Raw genomic sequence first — 22946 nt, 5'->3', positions numbered from 1 at the left:
TTTTATTTCACGAAATCTCGTTTGTATATTTGGCACCATCTCCCTGCCCTCTGGTCCCGTTACTTCCGGTACAACAGATCTTCTGGCCATAATAGGGAGATTATCTAGGTCGTTACGAAACTGTGCAGCACTGTAGTTGTTAGGATGCCACCTAGTCATATGGCGATGCATTGTGTAGTTTCCGAAACTGTATTTTTTGTCGGTCCCTCTGGACAGTCTATCTTGACATATAAGGCAAGTTACGTATCTTGCATTTACTTTTTTCTGACCTTTGGGAATTTAAAAAAATTGCCAAATGAAGTTTTCTTTCCGGTGAGACGTCCTGGGCTCCTCAGGCAAAAAGTGCCTCTCTTCGTGCTCTTCGTCCTGTTCCTCTTCTTCCTCTTCTTGCTGAATTATAACTTGAGCAGGTGGTCCACTCTTCCTTGGATGTGGTGGAGGTGGTGGGGAAGCACCAGCTGAAGCTACTAAAGAAGCCATTGCTCACTGGTAACAAAGGGTCTTTCTCTCACAATGATGAAAGTCAGAGTGAGGAAAGAAGGAGGGATTTTCATCATTTGGGAAAAACAATAGTTCTCAACCAATGAAAAGTGTTCATTTTAGATTATATGACCTAGTCTTACATCATTAGGAAACCAAAAGTGAAATGAACCAATGAAAAGTGTTATTACCAAGTCACATGACCTGCTGTGTTTACGTTACGCGCTTTGCAGGGCCTCACGGTTTGCTTCCAGAAACCTGCGCTTTGCGCCTCGCTTCGCGTACCAGTTCGCTAACGTAGCACGTCATATGACGTATCACGCGACAACGCGAAACGTCATGTGGACGGGAGGCGTCACGATGTTGTTTTCTAACGCGGCAGTTGCGGTAAAGAAACGTTTACCGGCTCGCGGTCTATTTCGTGGCATCAAGGTCAGCTAACGGGAAGTTTCCCGATTCGCGAAGCGGGAACGAAGAAAAAAAAATATTTAAAAAAAAAATTATTAATAAACATATAAAATATATTTTTGGATTTAAAGAAGAATACATTTTACAGCTACAGATATTAGCTGTTAAAAAACCAATGAAATTCACTGAAAAAACCATAGGTTATAGACCATATATAGTTAGGAATTAGCATTTAGAAAACCTTATTTTACTCACACAAAACCATTGAAATTCCATATATAGTTAGTTGCACTAACTATATATTGCGCACCCGCAATCCACTGCTGATGATGTCACATATTACATCATTCATGACATGGTCAGTGACATCACTGATGACATCACTGATGACATCTCAAATGACATCACTGATGACATCACTGATGACATCTCAAATGACATCACTGATGATATCTCATTTGACATCAATGGTCACATCAATGATGATATCATTAATGTGACAATACAATGCATCTCCTCACACTTTAATATAACCTCTGTTACACCCAGTGTTAAATACAGAGTATAATTTTTGAAACCATTGACACACCAATACTAGTTACTACATACGCACTCACTGATTCCTACGTCTACACACACATTCACTCATTCACCCATACAATCATTCATACATACAATCACTCATCTTTACAACACTATCATATGCACTCATACACCTATACAGACACTCACACTCTGCCACTCATCCATGGAGTTACTCACACACCTAGTCAGTCCTGTAAAGAATCAATCACACTTCCATTTTCTAATCTACACAGTTAAACATAGAGTACCTTACATTTTCAAACATATACTAACACATACTTACTCTCTTATAGAATCACTGATACAAGTACACATTGATCTGCACAGAGTCACACACCTCCCAGCCAGCCATACACACACTCAGTCTCCCATACAAATACTTGTGCAACCAATCAATAACCCATATAGCTACTTATATAGCTACTGATCAACACATGCAGCAGCTTGCACAACAACAGACATACTGATGCACACTTTCAGACAGTTTAGTCACTAACCCGTGCATTTAGTAAGACGCATTTAATCACTCACTCATACAGTCAATCACGCACCTACTAAAACCTTCATTCAGACACTTATACATCCACTCATTCTTCAATATGTAAAACATATTTAAACTTTACAGAAACACATAATCACTGGATGTTGTCATCAGTGATGTCATTTGAGATGTCATCAGTGATGTCATCAGTGATGTCACTGACCATGTCATGAATGATGTAATATGTGACATCATCAGCAGTGGATTGCGGGTGCGCAATATATAGTTAGTGCAACTAACTATATATGGAATTTCAATGGTTTTGTGTGAGTAAAATAAGGTTTTCTAAATGCTAATTCCTAACTATATATGTTCTATAACCTATGGTTTTTTCAGTGAATATATATATATATATATACATATATATATATATATCACATATATATATATAGAGAGAGATAGATAGATAGATAGATAGATAGATAGATAGATAGATAGATAGATAGATAGATAGATAGATAGATAGATAGATAGATAGATAGATAGATAGATAGATAGATAGATAGATAGATAGATAGATAGATAGATAGATAGATAGATAGATAGATAGATAGATAGATAGATAGATAGATAGATAGATAGATAGATAGATAGATAGATGTGTGTGCAAAAAAAGAAGCAGCAAACTCTGGGTAGTTCTCTCAACACCAGCAACACTCTAAATTTACTCACCTCAAAATTCTGCTTTTCATTCAAAGTCTTTAAGCTTAGGTGCCATCCATGCTAATATAAAAAGGGACAACGTATTTTGCCATTTCCACAGCAAAGTCTTTAAGCATTGGATTAGAACAGTGCTATCCATACAGAGCTATAAAATGACCGAAGCATTTTACCACTCCAGGCACAGTTTACAGCGTTGGATTATTAAAATCCCATCCTAGCCAACCAGAATTTAATAAAAGCAACCCCTGACATGTGTTTCGCTCTCATTAGAGCTCTTCAGAGAGGTATAACTTTGTCCAGACAGAAGGGAGCATCCAAGATAATACCCTTTCAGGCATAGAGTGATGGATAAATTATGCAAAAAAAGAAGTAGAGAACTATGGGTAGTTCTCAAGTTTAGGTGGAAAGCAGCTCCAGTATACAGCACTCTCAACATCAGTGACACTCTAAATTTGGCCAACTCAAATGTCTGCTTTTCATTCAAAGTCTTTAAACGTAGGATTAGCACAGTGACATCCACGCCGAGGTAGAAAGGAACAATGTATTTTGCCATTAACACTGCAAAGTCTTTAAGCGTAGGAATAATACAGTGCTATCCATGTCGAGCTGTAAAATGACCAAAGGCTTTTACCACTCCAGGCACAGTATTACCACTATGGATTGGTAAAACACCATCCAAGCCAGCCTGAAATGATTGAAAGCAACCATTGACACGTCTTTTACTCTCATTAGAGCTCTTCATAGAGGTATAACTTTGTCCAGACTCAAGGGAGCAACCAGTATGAGTCAAAACAATACCCTTTCAGGCATAAAGTGACACATAAATTATACAAAAAAAGAAGCAGAAAACTCTGGGTAGTTCTCAAGTTTAGGTATATATTCTTTTTTAAAGGGCAGCAGTTTCAGCTGTGCAGCCACTGATCAAACAATATTGTACTACTGGAGGAAGCTGAAATGTTGTAGTGGAAACATATTTATCACTTCTTGGGAGTGCTGCGGTGATCAATGACTGGCGGTTTTGAAAAAACCTTTTGCAATTTCTCGCAAGTGTAAAATAGGGACCATTTTTTGCATTATGTTTCTGAAGTTGGGAGCTGATGGATGATAGTCAGGAAAAACAATCATTGTGATTCGTAATTTCACTGATGGTTGACTAACATCGAAAGCGATAAATGATTTTGCCTGTCTCACCAAGATTCGAATGATAACATTTCATTAAAAAATATATATATATATAATGAGGAGGTATTGATGCTTTAATGACATGTCATGATTGGTTTACAATTTTTATTTCTCAGATTCAATGAATTTGATAACAGACTGTTCGGCATTAATGATATGGAAGCTGAGCGAATGGACCCTCAACAAAAGTTATTACTGGAATGCACATTCAGAGCCCTGGAGAATGCCGGAATTCCAATGGAAAACATCAGTGGAAGTGAAACTGGGGTTTTCATTGGTAGGTGGTCTACTTTTTACTTAGTATTAGGTGATCAAATCAGTCCTCAAACCCCAAAAATTGATATTAACATTTATGTGGTCAAGTTAATGTATTCAAAAGCTTATGTAATATATGGAATAAAGTATTCTGCAATATATATATATATATATATATATATATATATATATATATATATATATATATATATATATATATATATATATATATAATCAGCATATTGGCAGTCACCATGTATGCAGGTTGGGCATTACCACTGAGGAAAGCCTCGTACATGTGACGCAGTAAATCTACAAGATTTGACTGCACCACTTTTAGGATGCCACTGTGTCAAAACCCTACGCCTGCTTGGAGAAGGCGTAAGGAGTGACACAGTGTATTGATAATAGGCCTCCCTGTGAATTACTGGAGTTCCATCGTGCTGGCGACATGACTCCAGCAATGCATGACTTTTGCACCAATAAATGCATCAGAATTTCTGGTGCATCTGTCAATCCTTGCGCCATGGTGCGCCATATTGTAAATACTAGTATACACAATGGAGGAGTGATTCGGTTGCGGAATTCAGAGGCTGGATATGAATAGTTTTAAACAAAGTGTTACCTCAGAAACCATGGATTCAGTTTTACTTTGTACTACAGAAGTTGTATTACTTAACTCTGGGTTACCTTATTTTGCATCTTTTTGTTATACTTTTTTACATTCAAAGTTCATATTGTCAATTATCATTTGATCGAACCCTTGTTGTCTTTCTTTGTAGCAAGAGCATCAACATGTACAATATTTACAATACTTACATATACAAAGACATAGACATCACAATACACATTTTTTCACATAAATACACATATGTACTTGCATTCAGGATCTATTACAAAACCAATCGCTATACAGAAAAGTAATAGTCCTTCAAGAACACTTGCAGTCCTACTTTTTTAGATCTATTATAGGGACATTTATTTTTTCGTCCTCAATAACCGCTCTTTCATAGGTCCTATAGGGTCAGATATTGTTTATACACTTTTAGTTTGAGCTTATTCTTTCAGCTCAAAGATGCCTTATTTGTTTAGCAGGAATTCTAGTCCTTGCTTACTCTTGACCTCATGTGGTGTGGTAGCCAATGCGTTTCGACCTTCGCAATAGGTGGACCAAAGATTTTTTGAAGAGAAGGTCTTCATCATGGCAGGACTATTTTTCTTGTAGGACATCTCAAATCTGTATTGAATAAAGAGATGATTGTAATGTAAGCCTATGCTTTCTGGAATTGTTTTAGTAGCACAGTTTTATTGAGCTTTTCTACTCACGTACTTCGTATTCCATTCTCACTTGCGTGTGGGTTTCTTGAAATGAACTCCAACATTGCAATAAATAAACATTGTGATGTCTTAACGCAACTTTAATAAGTCATTATAGCAGAGTCATTTTCTTATAAAAGGCAAATACTACTAAAGTCATAACTAGACTGTAGCAAGAACATCAAGGTCATATTTTTATACAAATATTACAGAATTAAATGTTTTGCATGGAGGTGCAGGAGGTGATACATGCCACAACAGCTTTTGCATAAGACCTATTACTTGGCCTCAGCACAAGATGCAATAGTATGGAGGACATTTGACCGCAAGCACAGTGGTCATATCATAATGTGGCGGTCAGAAAGCAGCTTGCTTGATGGGCTGTGATAGCGGTCCCACCGTCCGCTGTTGTAATAAGGCCTTTAGTCTTTTGTAGATTCAGACATAAGACCCAGTAGGCATAATAAGAAATTGGGTTCCACTACCTTATTTGTTATTTCTGCCAGTGCCGTCACCTGAAATGAATAATGAAATGAATAATAACTTATATCGCGCAACTTTGCCCGGAGGCATCAAGGCGCCTATCAAAAAAGAATCATAAAAGGCAGATCCCAAAACTAAGGATAAGCTTTGGCAAAAAGCCATGTCTTCAAGGCCTTTCTAAAAGCCTGCATCGATGGCAGGGACCTAAAACTGCATTATTATGGGGCAGCGCCACACCATATGGGAGAAATCTGCAGCCACCTGAAATCAGTGGGGACACCTAGCACTGGCATTCTTACAAATTTAATGCAATATTTGTAAAATATTCTTATAGTTAAAATTACACAATGTAAAATATATATATATATATATTATTTTATTTTTTTCGGCAATGTGATCCCTTAGCTTGATGAGAGCGCTCCACAGCGTGTGCTCGGCCCAGGGGTCGGATCCTGACCCAAATTAATGTTTTTTGAACAAAGGAGGCGGCACAACGGATACTTTTGGAAGCCATTAATTCAACGCTTCACCCCACCAACGCGTTTCAGCCAAACAAGGCTTTGGTCACGGTCAGTAAGTCCCTCTACTGTTTCCATATTTAAACTGGCCCATATTAGCCATTAAGTGGCATTATGGGATATGTAATTTGGAACAATTTAATTAAGATTAAAAGAAAAAGAAAGACAAGTGCGCTTTACTTTATAGTCATATAGTATGTGGCGTCGTATGTTGATTCACTTCTACGGTTTCTTTGCAAAAAGTTGCCTGGTGTTATATATATATATATATATATATATATATATATATATATATATATATATATATACATCCAAACACTGCTGCTTCTGCTGCAACGCTGTGACCCATTGAAAAGTGGCGTACGCTCTGGCGAAGCAACCGGATAATTTTGTAATCCACACAGGTATCAGTATCAAGTACGCTCTCAGGAACCACACAACAATCCAGGAGTAAACTTAAGTCTTCAGTTTATTCACACAACGCGTTTCGACGACTTGCCTTGATCACGTGTAATGAAAGTGTGTGAGTGAGTGTGCCATTATGAATAAAGTTACAAAATCAAAACTAAGGTAGGACTTCAGTCATAATATGTACAAATATATATATATATATATATATATATATATATATATATATATATATATATATATATATCCACCAAGTTTGCTTTACTCGGCATTTCCCAGCCTGCGGTGTCGGTGCCTGCAAACGGCGACAGCAGCTGTTAATTATATGCCTGGGATCCTCAGCAATTCCCCAAATGTAGAAAAACAAGGAGCAGCACATCAGGAGACTGCACACATTTTTATTGTGCCCCAAGATGAAGGACGACGCGTTTCGATGTGTAGCCTTTTTCAAGTAACTTCCTGTACTGCAAATTCCCAAAGAAATAGACATCATTTCTCATGGACATGAACAAAATACCTTGTGTTACCATCAGTCATATTCCAAATATAGGGTGAATATACATGTACATTTTTAATAGGAATCATCATTTGAACCACCTAAATGTCTTCTCAGAATTAATCACAATTTCAATTCATCATTGGGAAAGACATTCATGGAACCCGTACTTTATGTGTTCAGCGGATGGCAATTAATAAAGTTCAAAATTCAAACTAATGACGGACAATGCATTACAAACTCCTGACCAGTGCCAAAATAGTTTGTCCTCATTTGAATGAGCTTAATTCAACTGTCTGGATTCCTTTCTTACAATTGATTCAATATAATATACATATATCGATGTAAACAGTATTCTGTTATGTCTTGTGGGCGCTCCTATTTAGTCCACCAGCACTTTCTCTGCTTAGGGAAGCCTCACCTTGCTACACACCAGGACCTCCTAGGAATAAGCCACTTTATTCAATAAAATGGAATGGCAGCTCATTTTAGTCCTGATGCTTTTTGGCTTGGTTCAAAGCCATGTTCACAGGTGAGCCATCTTATCCATTGCAGCACAGCAGTGTGTTTTTTTATATACTCGCCAACTACCAGGTTTGAATGTAGTCCTTCAATACTGCAATTCCCAGAATGCACGTTGAAAGAAATATCATATAAAAAAACAAAGGTTATAGGTATGTTAAAGTCAGGCTCAGGTTTCACTCGAATAAAACCAATGAAATTCAGCAGTTATAGTTAGCTGAGCTAACAATAACTTGTGCCCTGGCAATGTTATGCTTATGACCTCCTATATTACATTACTCATGACATAGTGACATCACTGATGACATCTCAAATGGCATCGCTGATGACATCACTGATGACATCTTCCATAAAATCACTGATGCAACCACTCATACCCCCATACACCCTTTCATACCCCCACCTTCACTCCCACACAACCATTCTCAAACCTAATCACAGACCCACTGACATATCCACTCATTCACCCATATAGCCGCTCACACACTGAGTCAGTCACCTAAAGAGCTGCTCACATTCCCACTCACTCACCCATACAGTCAATCACCCAGCCACTTACTCGTCCATACAAATACACACACATTTACTTACTCACACAGATACTAACACATACTCACTCACCTATACAGTCAATGACATAAGCACACAATCACCCATACAGCCTCTCTCACATTAACTCACTCACCCATACAGTCATTCACATACCCCATTACTCACCTATACTGCCTTTCACATACTGCGTTTCTCTCCCATATACCACTGGCACATCAACTCACTCACCCACACAGCCATACACACACTCGCTCACCCATACAGCCCTTCACTCACTAACCCATGCAGCCACTGACTCACCCACTGACTCATCCATACAGGCAGTCACACAACCCCGGCTTGGCGGGTCTCGGGCTCTAAAATTCCACGGACTCGATAATTCTCGCTCCGGTGCCTACTCGACTCACAGGGTCACACTCTGCGACTCTGGGCAATAGCTTGCTTAATCTCCACTACGGCCCCTCGCGGCGGGATGCCTGGCTTTCACCTTGTGGATACCCTGCTGGGGTATCTCACAGGGGAATACCAGGACGGGTTCCCTAAGCAAGCGCTTAGATACCGTGTCGGTGATTTGCGCTATATAAATACATGTACATTTACATTTACATTTACAACCCTCACCCAACCATACAGACACTCAGGCACCCCTACAGATACCCAGATAACCAATTAAACACCCATACAGTCACACATGTACCCATTCACATACCCATATAGCCACTTCGATACCAACTGGCAAACTGATACAAACATTCACACAACCAGTTACTCACCCATATATTCACTGAGACACCTATTGCTCAGGCTCTCTGTGTTCACTGTCTGGTCAAAGTTGTCCAGATCTATAATATGTTTGGTCACACTTCTAATCATAGATCAGACAGCCCCTCTCCCCCATAATAGCTGAGGATGGTCCTTTGTTTCTCAATGTTTCTCCTTCAATCATGGAGATAGTACCTAGAATCCTCGTGGGTAGCAAGTCAGGATGGCCTCATTATACTAGCCTTCTACGGGTTATCAATTGTGCCATATACACCATTGCTAAGGTGCTGGTTTGGATTTTTAATGTAATGATGGAACAGGCTGCTTTCCCTCCTCTTGGAAAAAAACATCCATTCTTCCCCTTCTAAAAAGAGCAAACCTGGACCCAAAAGTCCGTAATAATTGTAGGCCCATATCACGCCTACCTTAGCCGCCAAATATCATTGAAAAGATCAAGAACCAAAAACTGGCTGAGTTTTTTCAGAGTTTTCATAGCACCTAACCCGCTGTTCTAAAAACAATGGAAGAAACCAGATCCATTGTGGATGGCGGGGGTAGTGCAGCTGTCATGCTTCATTTGACATGGTTGACCGCAAGAGTTTCGTCAACCATCTCAGGGCTGTTGGGGTAGGGAGCTCAGCATTAAAACTGTTAAGATCCTTTCTATCGCGCTGTAGTCACACAGTGACCTTGGGCCCACATATTTCTGAACCATTTTCCCTGCCTTGTGAAGTGCCACAGGGATCTGCACTCAGTCCCACTTAATTTAACGTGTACATAAAACCACTGCCAGCACTGATAAGATCATTTGGATGGGACCTCACCTCTTATGTAGATGCTACTTAGATATGGAAAGCAATGTAATCACCCCACAAGTAGGTGGGTAGAAATGTTCATTATTGCATGAGAAAAACTGGAAAATGGATGAACCAAACTGTTTACAACTTAACTTTGGGAAAACTGAAGTTATCTTATTTGGGAACAACCCTTCCCTATAGTCCCCTTCCTGGTGGCCCAAGGATGCAGGCACGCATCCTGCTCCTGTGGAGAAAGCCAAAAACCTATGAGTAGTCATGGATAATAAGCTAACCTTTGGATCACAGGTTAATGCAGTAACATCCACTTTCTTCTTCATTCTAACGATGCGTAAAAAGATGTTTCCTTTCAGACCTGTAAACTCTCAAAAAACTGTAATGTAATCCCTAGTGTTAGCCACATTGGATTATTGTAATGCCCTTTCCCTGAACATGCAGCATCAACATCTAAATAGGATTCGGGCATTACAGAATGCAGCAGACAGAACTCCGACCCAAACTCCTAAACATTAACCTATCTCGGAGACTATCACTAAACTCCACAGGTTGCCAGTTAGGCAATGTGTGAAATTCAAGGCCCTATATCTAGCCCACAGGCCCTTTATGGCACTGGTTTAGTTTTCTTGCAGGACTCTTTCGAATGGTACAGACCTAGGAGAACTCTCTGATCTATGGGCGCCCAGAAACTAGAGGTCAACAGGTCTAGACACATTGGAGAGAAGAAGCTTTTATACATCAATGGCCAAGAAGTGGAATCTACTTCCTAACCATATCAGAGCAACTTCAAATTTGTTATAGTTCAGGAAGGCTTTAAAAACTTGCCTATTTGTGGATTAAGCCATCTACCAAGTACTATGTCAGGTTTCACCATGAGCCAGCACCTAGACACCGAAGGTATTTGTTGCACTCTATAAGTATTTATAATATCAGGATGATCCCTTTCCGTCAAACTTTTCATGGTGGGGTTCCTGCCATGAAAAGACTGTCAGAAAGGGATATTGTAGTCCCGTTGGCGGTGCCTGCCTCCGCCCCACCTCTATTATGGGATGCTCCTCTGAACGCCACTCGGTCAGGATCTATGATCCTGGCAGAACCGGCGCCCAACAGCTGTGGGTCCAACCGACCGTATCATAATAGGGCGGTTGGACCGAAGGACTGTTGGAGGCTGGACCGACACGACGGCCTGTCGGCAGACCAACTGCTACTATCTTAAAGAGGCCCAAAGTGTTGAACTCCAGAGAGGTTACATTTACTTTTGCCACTCAAGTTTTGGCAACAATATGGAAAGTTTTGAAACAAGAGGGGTTATATTTACTATTCTCACTCCAGCTTAAAGGAGTTAGATTTATAATTCCTACTCCAATCTATGCAACAGTAATGAAAGTGTTGGAATCCAAAGGGTTAGATTTACTGTTCCCATTGGGGAGTGAGGGGTTAGACTTATTATTCACACTTGAGTCTAACCATAGTAAAGACAATTTAGACAACAAATAAGAATCCCCTTCATAATCACTTTATACAAAACATGTAAATACCTAGAAAACATAAAAATAAACAGGACATAAATTAACAAAATAAAATAAATTGAGATAAAGTGTACTTCTCAACCACCAAAAAACTATTAACTATAAAATAAATACACCACAATGTAATTTAAAATATTGACATTTTGTTTTAAAAACATTTTTATTAAAACACTTAACACTAAATTATTCAATAAAACAAGTAATGTATGTAATATTTCCAACATTAAAAAAGATGCATACAACATAACTATCAGTTTACTAAATAAATAGTGTAACAATTGATGTTTAAAATGCTATAAATTGAATACATTACCATCCTAGTTCTCTACAAAAATAACAAGCTGCTCCAAAAATATGCATTTCTAACAAGAATGTCAACATTTAAATACTATATACATTTCTTAAAAATACAATAGAAGAATTACAAAATAAAGCAATTTACATCATTAACAATAGGTTACAAAATTAACTAGCATTAAAACTAAATTGTTTGTACTTATCTTCCCACCCTATTTACCTACAAAACCAAAACCCACTACTAAAGTATAAATTACCACCAAAAATAAAAGCATCTAAGTGCAATTGTAAAAAACACCCATTTGGGCAGTCTCACTGGCAACTCTGAAAAAAGTACACCATCCTGGGCTAAACAAGCATCTTTGTTATCTCTGTTGTGCCCATCAGGAATAAAGGTAGCAAAATCCAGAACCTAACGGACTGTCACATCACGGTCACCACTCTGCCCACAACGCCCTCAATCTGGTCCTCATCTTCGTGGCTCACACTCACACCCAAATACATAAAGAGGTCAAATTTCCAATTACATCCCATGAGAACCATTGAATTGCACTCTTTCTCTGACCATTAAAGCAATGGAAATAAGCAGGACTTTGTCCAGTTAATTTTCAGACCTGAGTTGTGTCTGAAACCATCCAGAATTTCCATTACCTCCAAGAATGCCTTGGAATCCCTTCTCAAGTAAATAAGGGCATCATCCAGAGAGAAAGAGAAAAAATCTGCCAACTGTTACCTATTTTGATGCTACAGTCTTCTCTCTTACTCCAAGGAGGCAAGCAGTGGCTCCATGCAATAGCAAAAAGGAAGGCACCAGCAAGCAGCCATGCCTGGTGCCTCTGTTTATTTTCAGCCATTCTGATATAATTTGACCTGTATGTACACATGCCACTTGCTGTGTTTACAGCAGTTAAATCCATTTCCAGACATTCATGCCTATCCCGAACACCTTTAGGACTTGCATAAGATATGGCCACCCAAGGATGTCAAAGGAATTCTTCAAATCAAGAGAAATTGCCAAATGACCTTATCCTGTACATGATCAATCAGGCTGAACAATTGGCACAGATTTAAGAAGGTGTTTCTCACAGGCACAAATCCATTCTGGTCTGGGTGCACTATGGAGCTCACCTTTGACAGTCACCAATCATGAGAGTTTTCCCTAAAATATTATAGTCTATGTTTAGTAAAGCCAGGGGGCTGTATGAATGTACTTCTAACAGATACATACCAAGCTTTAGGGGGACCACTATTAGTGTCTTCCTCACTTAAGCCACCAGCTGTACTATTTAGTTGGATGTTTTGTTTAGCTTGAGAAACTTTGGCGCCAACAGAGTCTTATATGGTCCATAACATTCTACTGGTAGGCCATCTGTGTCTTGTAACGCGCCATTTGGTCAATCTTGTCCATGATCAGGGGATCCTCCAGGAAATGCCTCGGTGAAGGATCGTCTTGGGATTTTTGTGGCAGCTCAGTAGTCTTCCTGCATGTACATATCCTGCTCTGATGAGGCCTCTCACAACTCCCTGTAATATTCTGCATAAGCTGAGTTAATCTCTGCCTGTGGCTTAACTATGATATCCTGTGAGGTACACACAGTGCCAATTTCAAGTCTATCTCTGCTTTCAACAGCCAAGCCTACAAGTGACCCAACCTATCGCTCTCTGCATGCTGCAGCGCCACATACTCCCAATAACCCACTTTCCTCTTACCAGTCATCAAAACCGTATGTTTATTACTCAGTTCCTGAATATATTGGGCAACACCTAGGTCTTGTATCAGGTTAATTTCCTCACTGCAAATTGCCTCTTCTGTGGCCAAAATATCTATGTTCAAGCCCTTTCAGACATGACATGTTGGCTTTATGCAAATCCTCCTCATCACCGCCTGACAAGCATCCCATTCTACCATCCCATCTTTAGCCATCCTCTCATTATCGGCAAAGTAGTCTGTGATGTCTTTGCCCAGCATCTTTCTAAATAGGGCATCCATTATTGCATGGACAGACAATCTTCAGGTCGATACCTGGGCTTGTGCTCTGCCCAACAATGAACATCTTCAGGGGGTTGTGGTCCCATAGAGTGTGGCCCAGGTACTCCATGGCTAGTCATGTGATGGTTGGTGTGTAAGCTATGGAGGAATGGTAAGAATATTCACACTGTAGGCAATGCATGTTCCTCCGGGTGTCACAGAGGAATCAACCCCACACCCATTGCTAAAAGTGAATGGTTACTCAGATTCTGTGAGTCCCCAGAAGTGGTGAGGTGGATCTGTCCCCTGCAATGTCCGGAACACAGCTAAAACCTTCTCCCAAAATGCATGTGGCATATCATTTATCTCCTAAAGAATGAATGAAGGAATCCATAAATGCAGGTATATTGCTTTTTGGGACATATAGAGGATGCCGGAGTAGGCGGTCTATCTACTAATCTATCTACCACTACATATCTGCTGTTTGGATCCACAGACTTAGTCAGAATTACAAATGGAGGGTTTGGTGCTATCCATACCAACACTGCTCTGGCATATGGCGAATACATTGTGCCTATTACATGACCACTCCACATTCTTGTTAGCTTCTGCAGTTCAACATCATTCATGTGTGTTTCCTGGATATCTGCAAAATTTATGCGCTTGTGTATCAGGTAAGTATGGATTTTTTATGCCTCTTTGGAGTTGTTGCCATTTTACTTATGTTCCATTTCAGTCCATTGTAAGTTGGTAATAAGTTTATCTGTCTACTATCCATGACATTTACATATATAGAACCCATGCGCTGGGCTACAGGCCAGTGATGAGCATTTCCCCTAGACAGAACCTCGAGTATTTTCTGAACGGTGTGTCAAAGGATAACCTACATAAGAAAAAATAAATCTAACATTCCCAGCTCCCTCTCTCCAGGCTAAGCAACAACCATCTCTTTTTAATTCATGGATTATTAGTGAGATACCAACTTTTGTCCCTTACACTTACACAGCCAGGTCCATTTGTACAACTGGGAGCATTCCATTCATATGCATGACCATTTTATTTGTGCTCCATATGGCTCGGAGATATAGGGCTGCTTGTGGTGCAAGTGGCTGCATTAGGCTGGTGCATGCTCACTCTCCGGAGTGGCATGACTGGCTCTCCTCAGTGATCGGAGCAGCTTCCAGTGTCACAGAAATGGGATAAGTTAAGTTCTCACTAGTGGGGGGGGGGAATTCAATCCTTTGGCTTCCAAATGGAGTCACGCAAGTCATACTCTTTGGCATCCTCCTGGTCGATGGGGATCAGTTAGGGCAAATCCCTCAGTACGGCTAGACCTGCTTGGGGCAAACTGAACCCAGGTGATGGCCCTAAGTCTTTGATAATTTGGTTCTGGTAGCCTTTCCTGGCACATGGCCTTGCTGTGGTACTGTCTGGATGCAACATATACAGGTTCAATCACCAACACCACGGAAGCCCCTCTCTGCCATACGGGGTCAACCCAACAAGGCACTGTGGGCTTGGTGCTCTTTCACACAGCACTTGATACTTTGCTTAGTCTATGGCGGCCCTCTCCTGGGATCACTGCAAACAGGGCAGCACATGGGCTATGCCCCGATTGGTTCACGCGTTGCACAGGACGTTGTCACGGTAGTGGGCCCAATGGACCTCACTCCTTTCAACGATCTCTTCTTCCTCACATAGCATTCTTGTATTGGCAAGCTGACAGGCACAGGTGCTCCAGGCTCCAGGGCAGGTAGTCTTGTTTTTTCTAGGTGATGTCCCTTCACCAAGCAGAGATAATAGAAGGTCTTGGCTCCCAGTGCAGGTCACCGGCAGAAGTCTTGTAGAGATTCCCCTTCTCACACAGTCTGTCTGGTTGCTTGCCAGATGACACATTTTTCGGCCTGAACCTCCCCCTCTTATTTTCTGTTTCCAGACACCAAAAGTGATTTAGGGTCTGGGTCTTTGAAGTTTTATGTTGGGGTTCTGCTTCATTTGAAGTGGACACTTCTCTTTCCTCTTTGCTCATAGAAGATGTCTGTCATAGCAGGCAAGACTCCGAAGCTGATTATCCCGCAACACCACTCATGGGAGTGACCATAGTTCTCACCTTTATGTCAACCAAAGTGATACATGGATTAAATGGTCAAACACAATCCCAGCCTTACTCTTTATGATTCCCTTATACGCCCATTTGTCTTACTGAGATGTGTCAAGGCCCCTTCCTTGTGATCTATCACTGAATCAAAGAGCAGTATTCTGTGAAAAGGGAGTCTTTTCCTTTTACCTTGCGTGTGTATTCCACCCAGCTTACAGGAATGCAGCTCTACACAAATCTGTTGGAAGGGATTCCTCTCCTCCTCATGTTTTGACCAGGCAGGACAGGGCTTCCCAAAATGGAACCCATGGTTCTCCATATGGTGTACCATTGAAATGGTGAGTCACAACTCTCAGAGGCAAAGGTAAGGTTCCTCTGGCTGTGTAGTTCCCTATAGCAATCAATTTCTCCCAAGGTATTCCCAAGTAATTCTTGTATTTAGTAAAAAAATATCTGAGCCTCACTAGGGATTTTTCTAGTTCTGTGATATACAGGAGAATATAATTACTGTACAATGACATCTGGTCTTCCAGGCGTCACCCTAACACCAGCACCATAACTAGGCATTTACACAGAACCACTCAGCCAGGGCATTTATTGTGAGGGCAAATAGAATCAGTGACAAGGGGCACCCTTGTCTCATGATCTTCTGAATGGGTAATTCTCTGAATAGTATTCAATTCACTTTCAGCCTAGTTGTGGGGTCTGTGTAAAGGAGTTCGTCCATTTTAGAAATGTTGATACAACTCCTATTTTCTCCATAATGGTGAACAGGAAGGGCTTTTCTATGGAATAGAACACTTTATTCTCGTTCAGGGGTGCGTTTGCCAGGGGTAACGCTAGTGTGTCGGCTGCTGTAATGTTGTTACAGAGGTGTTGTAAATTTAGTTTGGTGGACCTCTGGGGTATAAAGTCATTCTGGTCCTCAAGTACCAGATTGGAAATAATGCACTGTAGTCTGTTTATTAGTACCCTCTCTAGGATTTTGTTCTGTAGGAATTCCACCTAGCTGGGGCTTTACCTGCTTTAAGGGTGGGTGTGATTCTTACAGTACATACATCTCTAGAGAGTTATCCCCATTAGTACGTGTCCCTGTACATTGTGTATAGTGGGGTCCAAACCTTTCTCCCCATTCTCTTTAAAAAATCTGCCGCTAGCCCATTTGGCCCTGGAGTTTCCCCAGCATGCAATTATATGAGTGCTTGGAGTATTTCCACTTGTGTTAGGTCACTTTCTACTGCTAGTGCTCTATACTTCTCTAGCCGTTTGCTGGGGCAGTCTCAAATGAAGTCCTGCAACTCCCGCTCTTGTGTTGTTGGTTCGTGTGAACATACTTTTGCATGCAGTCAGCCATTACATTCACTATTTTCTTACTGCCTTTGGTATCTGAGTCATCTGGGGCTGTAATATTTCCAATGTGGTTATTGTCCTTATCTCTGCTACTAATCCAGGTCAGGAGTTTCCCCAACTTCATACAGTTGTTTCTGCTGGGCTATATGTACCTTTCTGACTTCTTTCAGCACTAGGGTGAGGTACTCCTCTGGTTTGAGGAGTATGCATGTCCATAAGGTGTCTTTCTCAATTTCGATGAGTTCCCTTTCTAATTCTAGGCAGCTGTGGGATCTTTCTCTTTTGTCCCTTACTTAATTCACTATTATCCTCTCACGTATTGTGGCCTCTAATCTTGTCACTGCATCAGTTGCCTCCGTGGTATTCTCATTACAATAGTGGTCCATCATGTTGCCTAGGCGTTCAACTACTTTTTCATTTATTAGACACCAGATCTGTTAATTTTTTTCCCTGCAAGGGGTGTTCTGATTTGCTGATTCTGATCTTTGTGCTCCTTCTTCTCATCGCTGTGAGAGCTTGACACTTCTCAGTCACTCCTAGCTGGTCAGATTGATCTTCTTGACCTCCTTGACTACTATCTGCCGTTGGGATTTTGTGGCTGCATTACTGGGGTAGAGCCTTTCCCTCATTCCTTCCTACAGCCTGGTCTGGCGGATTGGTTGGCTTGGCAAACACTTTTACAGATAACAATGGGGAAACGCAAAGATGGTGGTAATATTGTCTGCCCTTCCGTCTTGATTAATAGTATGCTGGAGCGAGTTGTCAGGATTGTCAGCAATGAGATTGAACTGACTGAACACAGACCTTCCCTTGACTGTAAAGTGCTGGGTCCTTTCCTTATCTTAGATAACCCTATCACCAGTAACTTTAAAGTGAGGGTCTCCCTCGTGCCATTCCCCACTAGGCAGGACATTAGACGTGAAGCAGCAGTCCATCCAGAGCCATCTCTTGCCAGCAGCCCCCTCATTGCAGCAACAGGCCCATATTTTAGTGGTCAAGAGAAAATTAAAACTTGGAAAGAATGAGGACAGCAAGAGGAAACAACCCCCTGCTACCATAGCATCTCTGAACCCTCTGAACCAATTGCTCACATGGATAAAACCAATGCCAATGTTGTTGTCCCAAAAAGCAGAATGCCAGACCAACACTATACAGTTCATGGACTCTCTGGATTCCCTGACCCTTGTGGCACAGTGCGACAAATTTGGGAAAGTACTGAAGGACAAACTGAAACCAGTGATGGACCATCTGGATAATCTTGAAAACTCTGTGCTTCCTGCCTTTCACAAATCCTTGTATGAACACATAAAATGCACAAGGGTTTGTCCTGTTACTTATTCTCCACCAACCCCCATGAACACAGCTCCTAGAAACCACCTTACTGGTACCACTAACTCTATCCCTGTCCATCCAGCTAAGAAGACACCTAGACCATCCATAGTTGTTGCCCACCATGACAGTGGTGTAATTCAATCTAGAGCTCGCCCACAGAGCAACATAATCCCCCTGGCCCAGCCCACTATGGCATCGCCGTACTGGCCCCTGTTATTTATTTGTATGCCCCATGTCCCGACAACTTGAGCCTTCCCCACACCTTGTCCCTATGTTCTGATTTTGGCTAGGGTTCCTCCATTGAAGGTTGGGCAGCATGGGCCTTGGGGAAAACAACACAATAGGTCTGCTGATTGGCTCTCCAAGCATAAGCAATTTAATGCCGGGGAACTGAATGAAATTAAAATAGCCAGAAGGATGGGATAGGTGGCGCAATCTAAGAAAGACATTGAAGGGGACTGCGTTGGTTTAAATTTCCGGAGGTCTGCATGTGTACATATTATCCTGAGAAATAAAGCGCTTCACAACGTTACTGAAACAAAGGTAGTTGCTCCACCTCTTGGATGTTTTTGAAGCCACCTTTCCTCCTTCCAGCAAAATGCCAATGCCCTATGGCAGCACCAGGGCATGTTGCCTTTTTTAAAAGGTTCTCCGTCCTGAGTGACCTGGAGGCCGTGGAATGATTACGGCCATGAGGTAATGGATAACAGAGTGTCTCCCATCATAGTTCACAATAGGTTGCTCCATGCCCCCAATTGCCCTGAAGGTCAGCCAGAGAATCTTCCAACATATCCAATCAGTGTTGTTCCAGATGTCCCTGGGAGGGTCCAATTTATCTCCTGGAATGTGGCTGTCCTGGGACCCAAATTAGTACATCCAGACTGGTGTGAGTTTATCAAACAGTATAATGTGTGCCTCTTTCAAGAGACATGGTCCCTACAACCCACTTCCATGTTGGCTAAGCGAACTATGCCAAGATCGCCAGCACAGCTGGCAAGGGCCGGACTTCTGGGGGCCTAACGACTTGGGTTAGGACTACAGTGCCAGGCATGATAAAATAAATCATGGTTGACTCCCCTGATGTACTGTGTATATGCTTTAAGGTACCACAGGGTAAAACCTACCTAACATACTATGTGTACTGTAGATTGTCTGGAAGAGACCAGTAAACAATGGTTCAACTTCTTAACCAACTGAATGCACATATAACACTCCAGTCACCAGACGCAAGAATAATTGTGGGGGGTGACCTTAATTGTCAGTTCGAGCCTTTGGGTCTCTATATCCTGTCCCTTTCAGTGGAAGAGGATGACTTATGGTCAATTCCAGCCCTTGAAATATCTCCGCTGGGAAAATGGTCTCCGACGGCAATAAAGTTCAAAGCCCTTACCTTAAATGAGGGTGTGGGAGCCTGTAATGGCAGAACCAGTTCAGATCATCTAGGGGCTCATAAATGTAATAGCCCAAACTCCATCAGCCTGATTGATTATATTCTTTTGGGCCTTCAACTGTGGCCACACCTTTTAGACACGCAAGTAGTGCCTTGACAAGAAAGTGACCACAATGCTTTAGTCCTTACACTGAATTTAAACCTAGTTGAACATGCTGACCACTGTAGAGAGCTACTGGACAGGAGATTGAGGGTCACTAGCAATAGACATTCGGTTAAATGGTGTACCTTGGAAACCTCGCAAGAGGGCATAAGTAAGATTTTCTGTATTCTGGCTGAAGGGATGGAGGGTCTGGTGCCACTTTTTCTGAAGGGTTGGGAAGAGTCACTGTTTGCCATTTCTGAGATCCAAATTGGCCTGTGTAAGGAGGTTAAGGGCCCTATTGTTTATTGAAACCAGGTGAACTGTTGAGAGGAAGCAACCGCTGACCTGGTACAACAAAACCTGCAGAGACACATGTCCACACTGGTCAAGGCAATAAAGAAGCAAGACAGGTCCTTGATGCAGGAGGGCAGGCATGTCCATAAAAAGACCCTTGTTGATACTAAAAAAAAAATTGGGAAAGGGACAAATGGGAGAGCTTGCTACAGGCTGCCAATTGTGAAGATTACCTTCGGCTCTGGAAAATTATCTCTAGTGGTACTAGGAAATGTCCCAACCCACAGATGTTAACATTCCAGCAAGTGACTGGGTGGTTCATTATTAAAGCCTGTATGTGCAGAAGGAAGAACAGTCCCCCACTGTTAGTGACTCCATAGGATTGGGGATCAGGAGCCGATCAACACATTTTACAGGAGAGAATGCTGACATCTTTGAAGCAGCGGTCCTGAGGTGTGCCCTCAATGTCCAGGGAATAACAGAGTAGGAAATATATCTAGCAATACAGAGCATAGTACCCAATAAAGCTGCAGATCTAGACAAAATTCCTGGTGACGTATTTCGGAGGGAGGCCGACATCTGGGGATCTTACTTCTCTTTATTATTTAAAAATGGACCCCTACAACCCCCCCCCCCATATTGGCTGGGGCTGAAATCATACCCATCCATAAGAAAGGGGTCCACAATGAACCATCAAATTATAAACCCAAAATTCTTATTGACAGCTTGCAAAGCTGTTTTGTAGGGCCATACTTAGCACACTGCAGGAGTGGATGGCTAGGAACTATATTTTGTCCCCCCCTACAGATGGGCTTTAGAGATGCCCAAGCACAATTGATCAGGTGTTCCGGCTCCAGATGGTGTCACCCTGGGGGGTAGACATCTGTATGTTGTGTTTGTTGACCTTCTCTCTGCCTTTGATTTGGTCCCCAGATCCACCTTGTAGCAGCTACTGCAAGAGATGGGAATACCCATTGATTTATTAAACAACAGTGAGGATGCATATGAACAATTATGCGCAGGTGAGGAGAGGCCAGGCTGGTGCGCTTTCAGCGCCCTTCCCCTTAAGTAGAAGAGTAAGAAAGAGCTGCGTACTTGCCCCAGCGCTCTTTTCTCTTTACATAAACGGCCTTATAGATTAGGTGGGGCAGATTGATAAAGATACCCTTAGACTGGCGAACAAGAGGATTCCTGCACTCATGTTCGCTGATGACACTGTTTTGCTGGCAAATTCCCCCATGGCCTTGCAAAAGCTCCTAGATCATTTTGAACAATTGTTTAGGGATCGGGGCTTGAAAATCAATATAAGCACATCAACATACATGATTCTAAACCCAGGGCACACAACCAGGTCTAACCTTGTTCTAGCAGAGTCAACCCTTGAAAAGGTGCAATCTTTCACTTACCTGGGTATTACAGTCACTGAACATTTGAGGTGGCAGGCACACATCACCCAATGCAGGCTCAAACTAGAGTAAATCACAAGGGCATTTCCAAGATGGCATATAGATTGCTGTTCCGTCCAGCAAGCCCAGCCCTGTAAGGTTATCAATCGCAGGCTCTCGGGTCAGCCTCAAATGGTGCAGAGCTGTGGGGCCATGTGGATGCGACCACACTTGATTTAGTTGAAAATCAATTAATCAGACAACTGGTAGGTGTTCCTATTAGTACCCCGTTGCTTACCCTTAGACTTGACCTAGGGATGATACCCTAATCTGGTAAAACTGGTATACGTCAAATATTGTACTGGAAGACACTTTGGACTACCCCAGATCTCCTACAGTATCGGGGAGGCTTAATTGAGATTCTCAGCCTTGCAAGCTCTAGTAAAATTCCCTGGATCCATTACGTTAGATCCCTCTTGGAGAAAATTGGTATCCAGTTAGGATGAGAGGCGCTGCATGTCTTGTGGTGCCCCCGAGGAGACTAAGGATACTAAGAACTGATCTTAGTAAGCCATTAGTTTTTTTCACTAATACGTTATCTACTGGCCATGTGGAAAACTAGGGCAAAGTTCTCCATGGGAACTGGAAACCCACCCCTGATTGATGTAGTATTGTGATATATTGCACTTTCAATGCTTAGTTTTGGATCCTAATACTTGACCCCACTATTATCTTCCTACATCTTTCACTATAGTGTGCACACTAACCAATAGTTTTTTAATTATGTAAAATGTGTCGTCTTATAGCCCTCAGAACTCTAATTAACTGTATTTTAACAACATTTATGTATTTAACTATTTATGTTTTATTTTGGAACATGTTTTCATGTGCTTTTATGGTCAGTTGAGCAAAAATAAAAGTGAATTGAATTGAATAGCAAATGTCACCCCTTGAGTGTCCAACGCTTTCCTAAAATTGGTGTAGATTGGAGTAGGAATAGTAAATGTCATCCCTTTAGTGTATAACATTTTTTTCCTAGATTTATGTTGGAGTGTGGTTCTTTAATTTTATACTTTTATTCTTAAAACTTTTATTTTGATTTTTTTAGTATGTTGTAGAAATACTTTTTGTAATTTTATTAGTATTGTTGATGATTAGAAAAATAATTTAAAA

General features: G+C 41.4%; 1 protein-coding gene across 1 annotated transcript in view; it reads left to right on the top strand.

Annotated features, from left to right (window-relative positions):
- Positions 1-22946, top strand: part of LOC144785494 (mycolipanoate synthase-like) — a 170061-nt gene that overhangs the window by 70860 nt on the left and 76255 nt on the right. Inside the window, exon 4 of the mRNA XM_078664363.1 lies at positions 3976-4136. Within this exon, the coding sequence (XP_078520489.1) occupies positions 3976-4136 (161 nt within the window). The remainder of the gene's footprint in view (positions 1-3975; positions 4137-22946) is intronic.

This window comes from Lissotriton helveticus, chromosome 10, assembly GCF_964261635.1.
Source record: "Lissotriton helveticus chromosome 10, aLisHel1.1, whole genome shotgun sequence".
Taxonomy (NCBI): domain Eukaryota; kingdom Metazoa; phylum Chordata; class Amphibia; order Caudata; family Salamandridae; genus Lissotriton; species Lissotriton helveticus.
The sequence above is the reverse complement of the archived record's forward strand: the minus strand, read 5'-3'. Positions and strand labels throughout refer to the sequence as shown.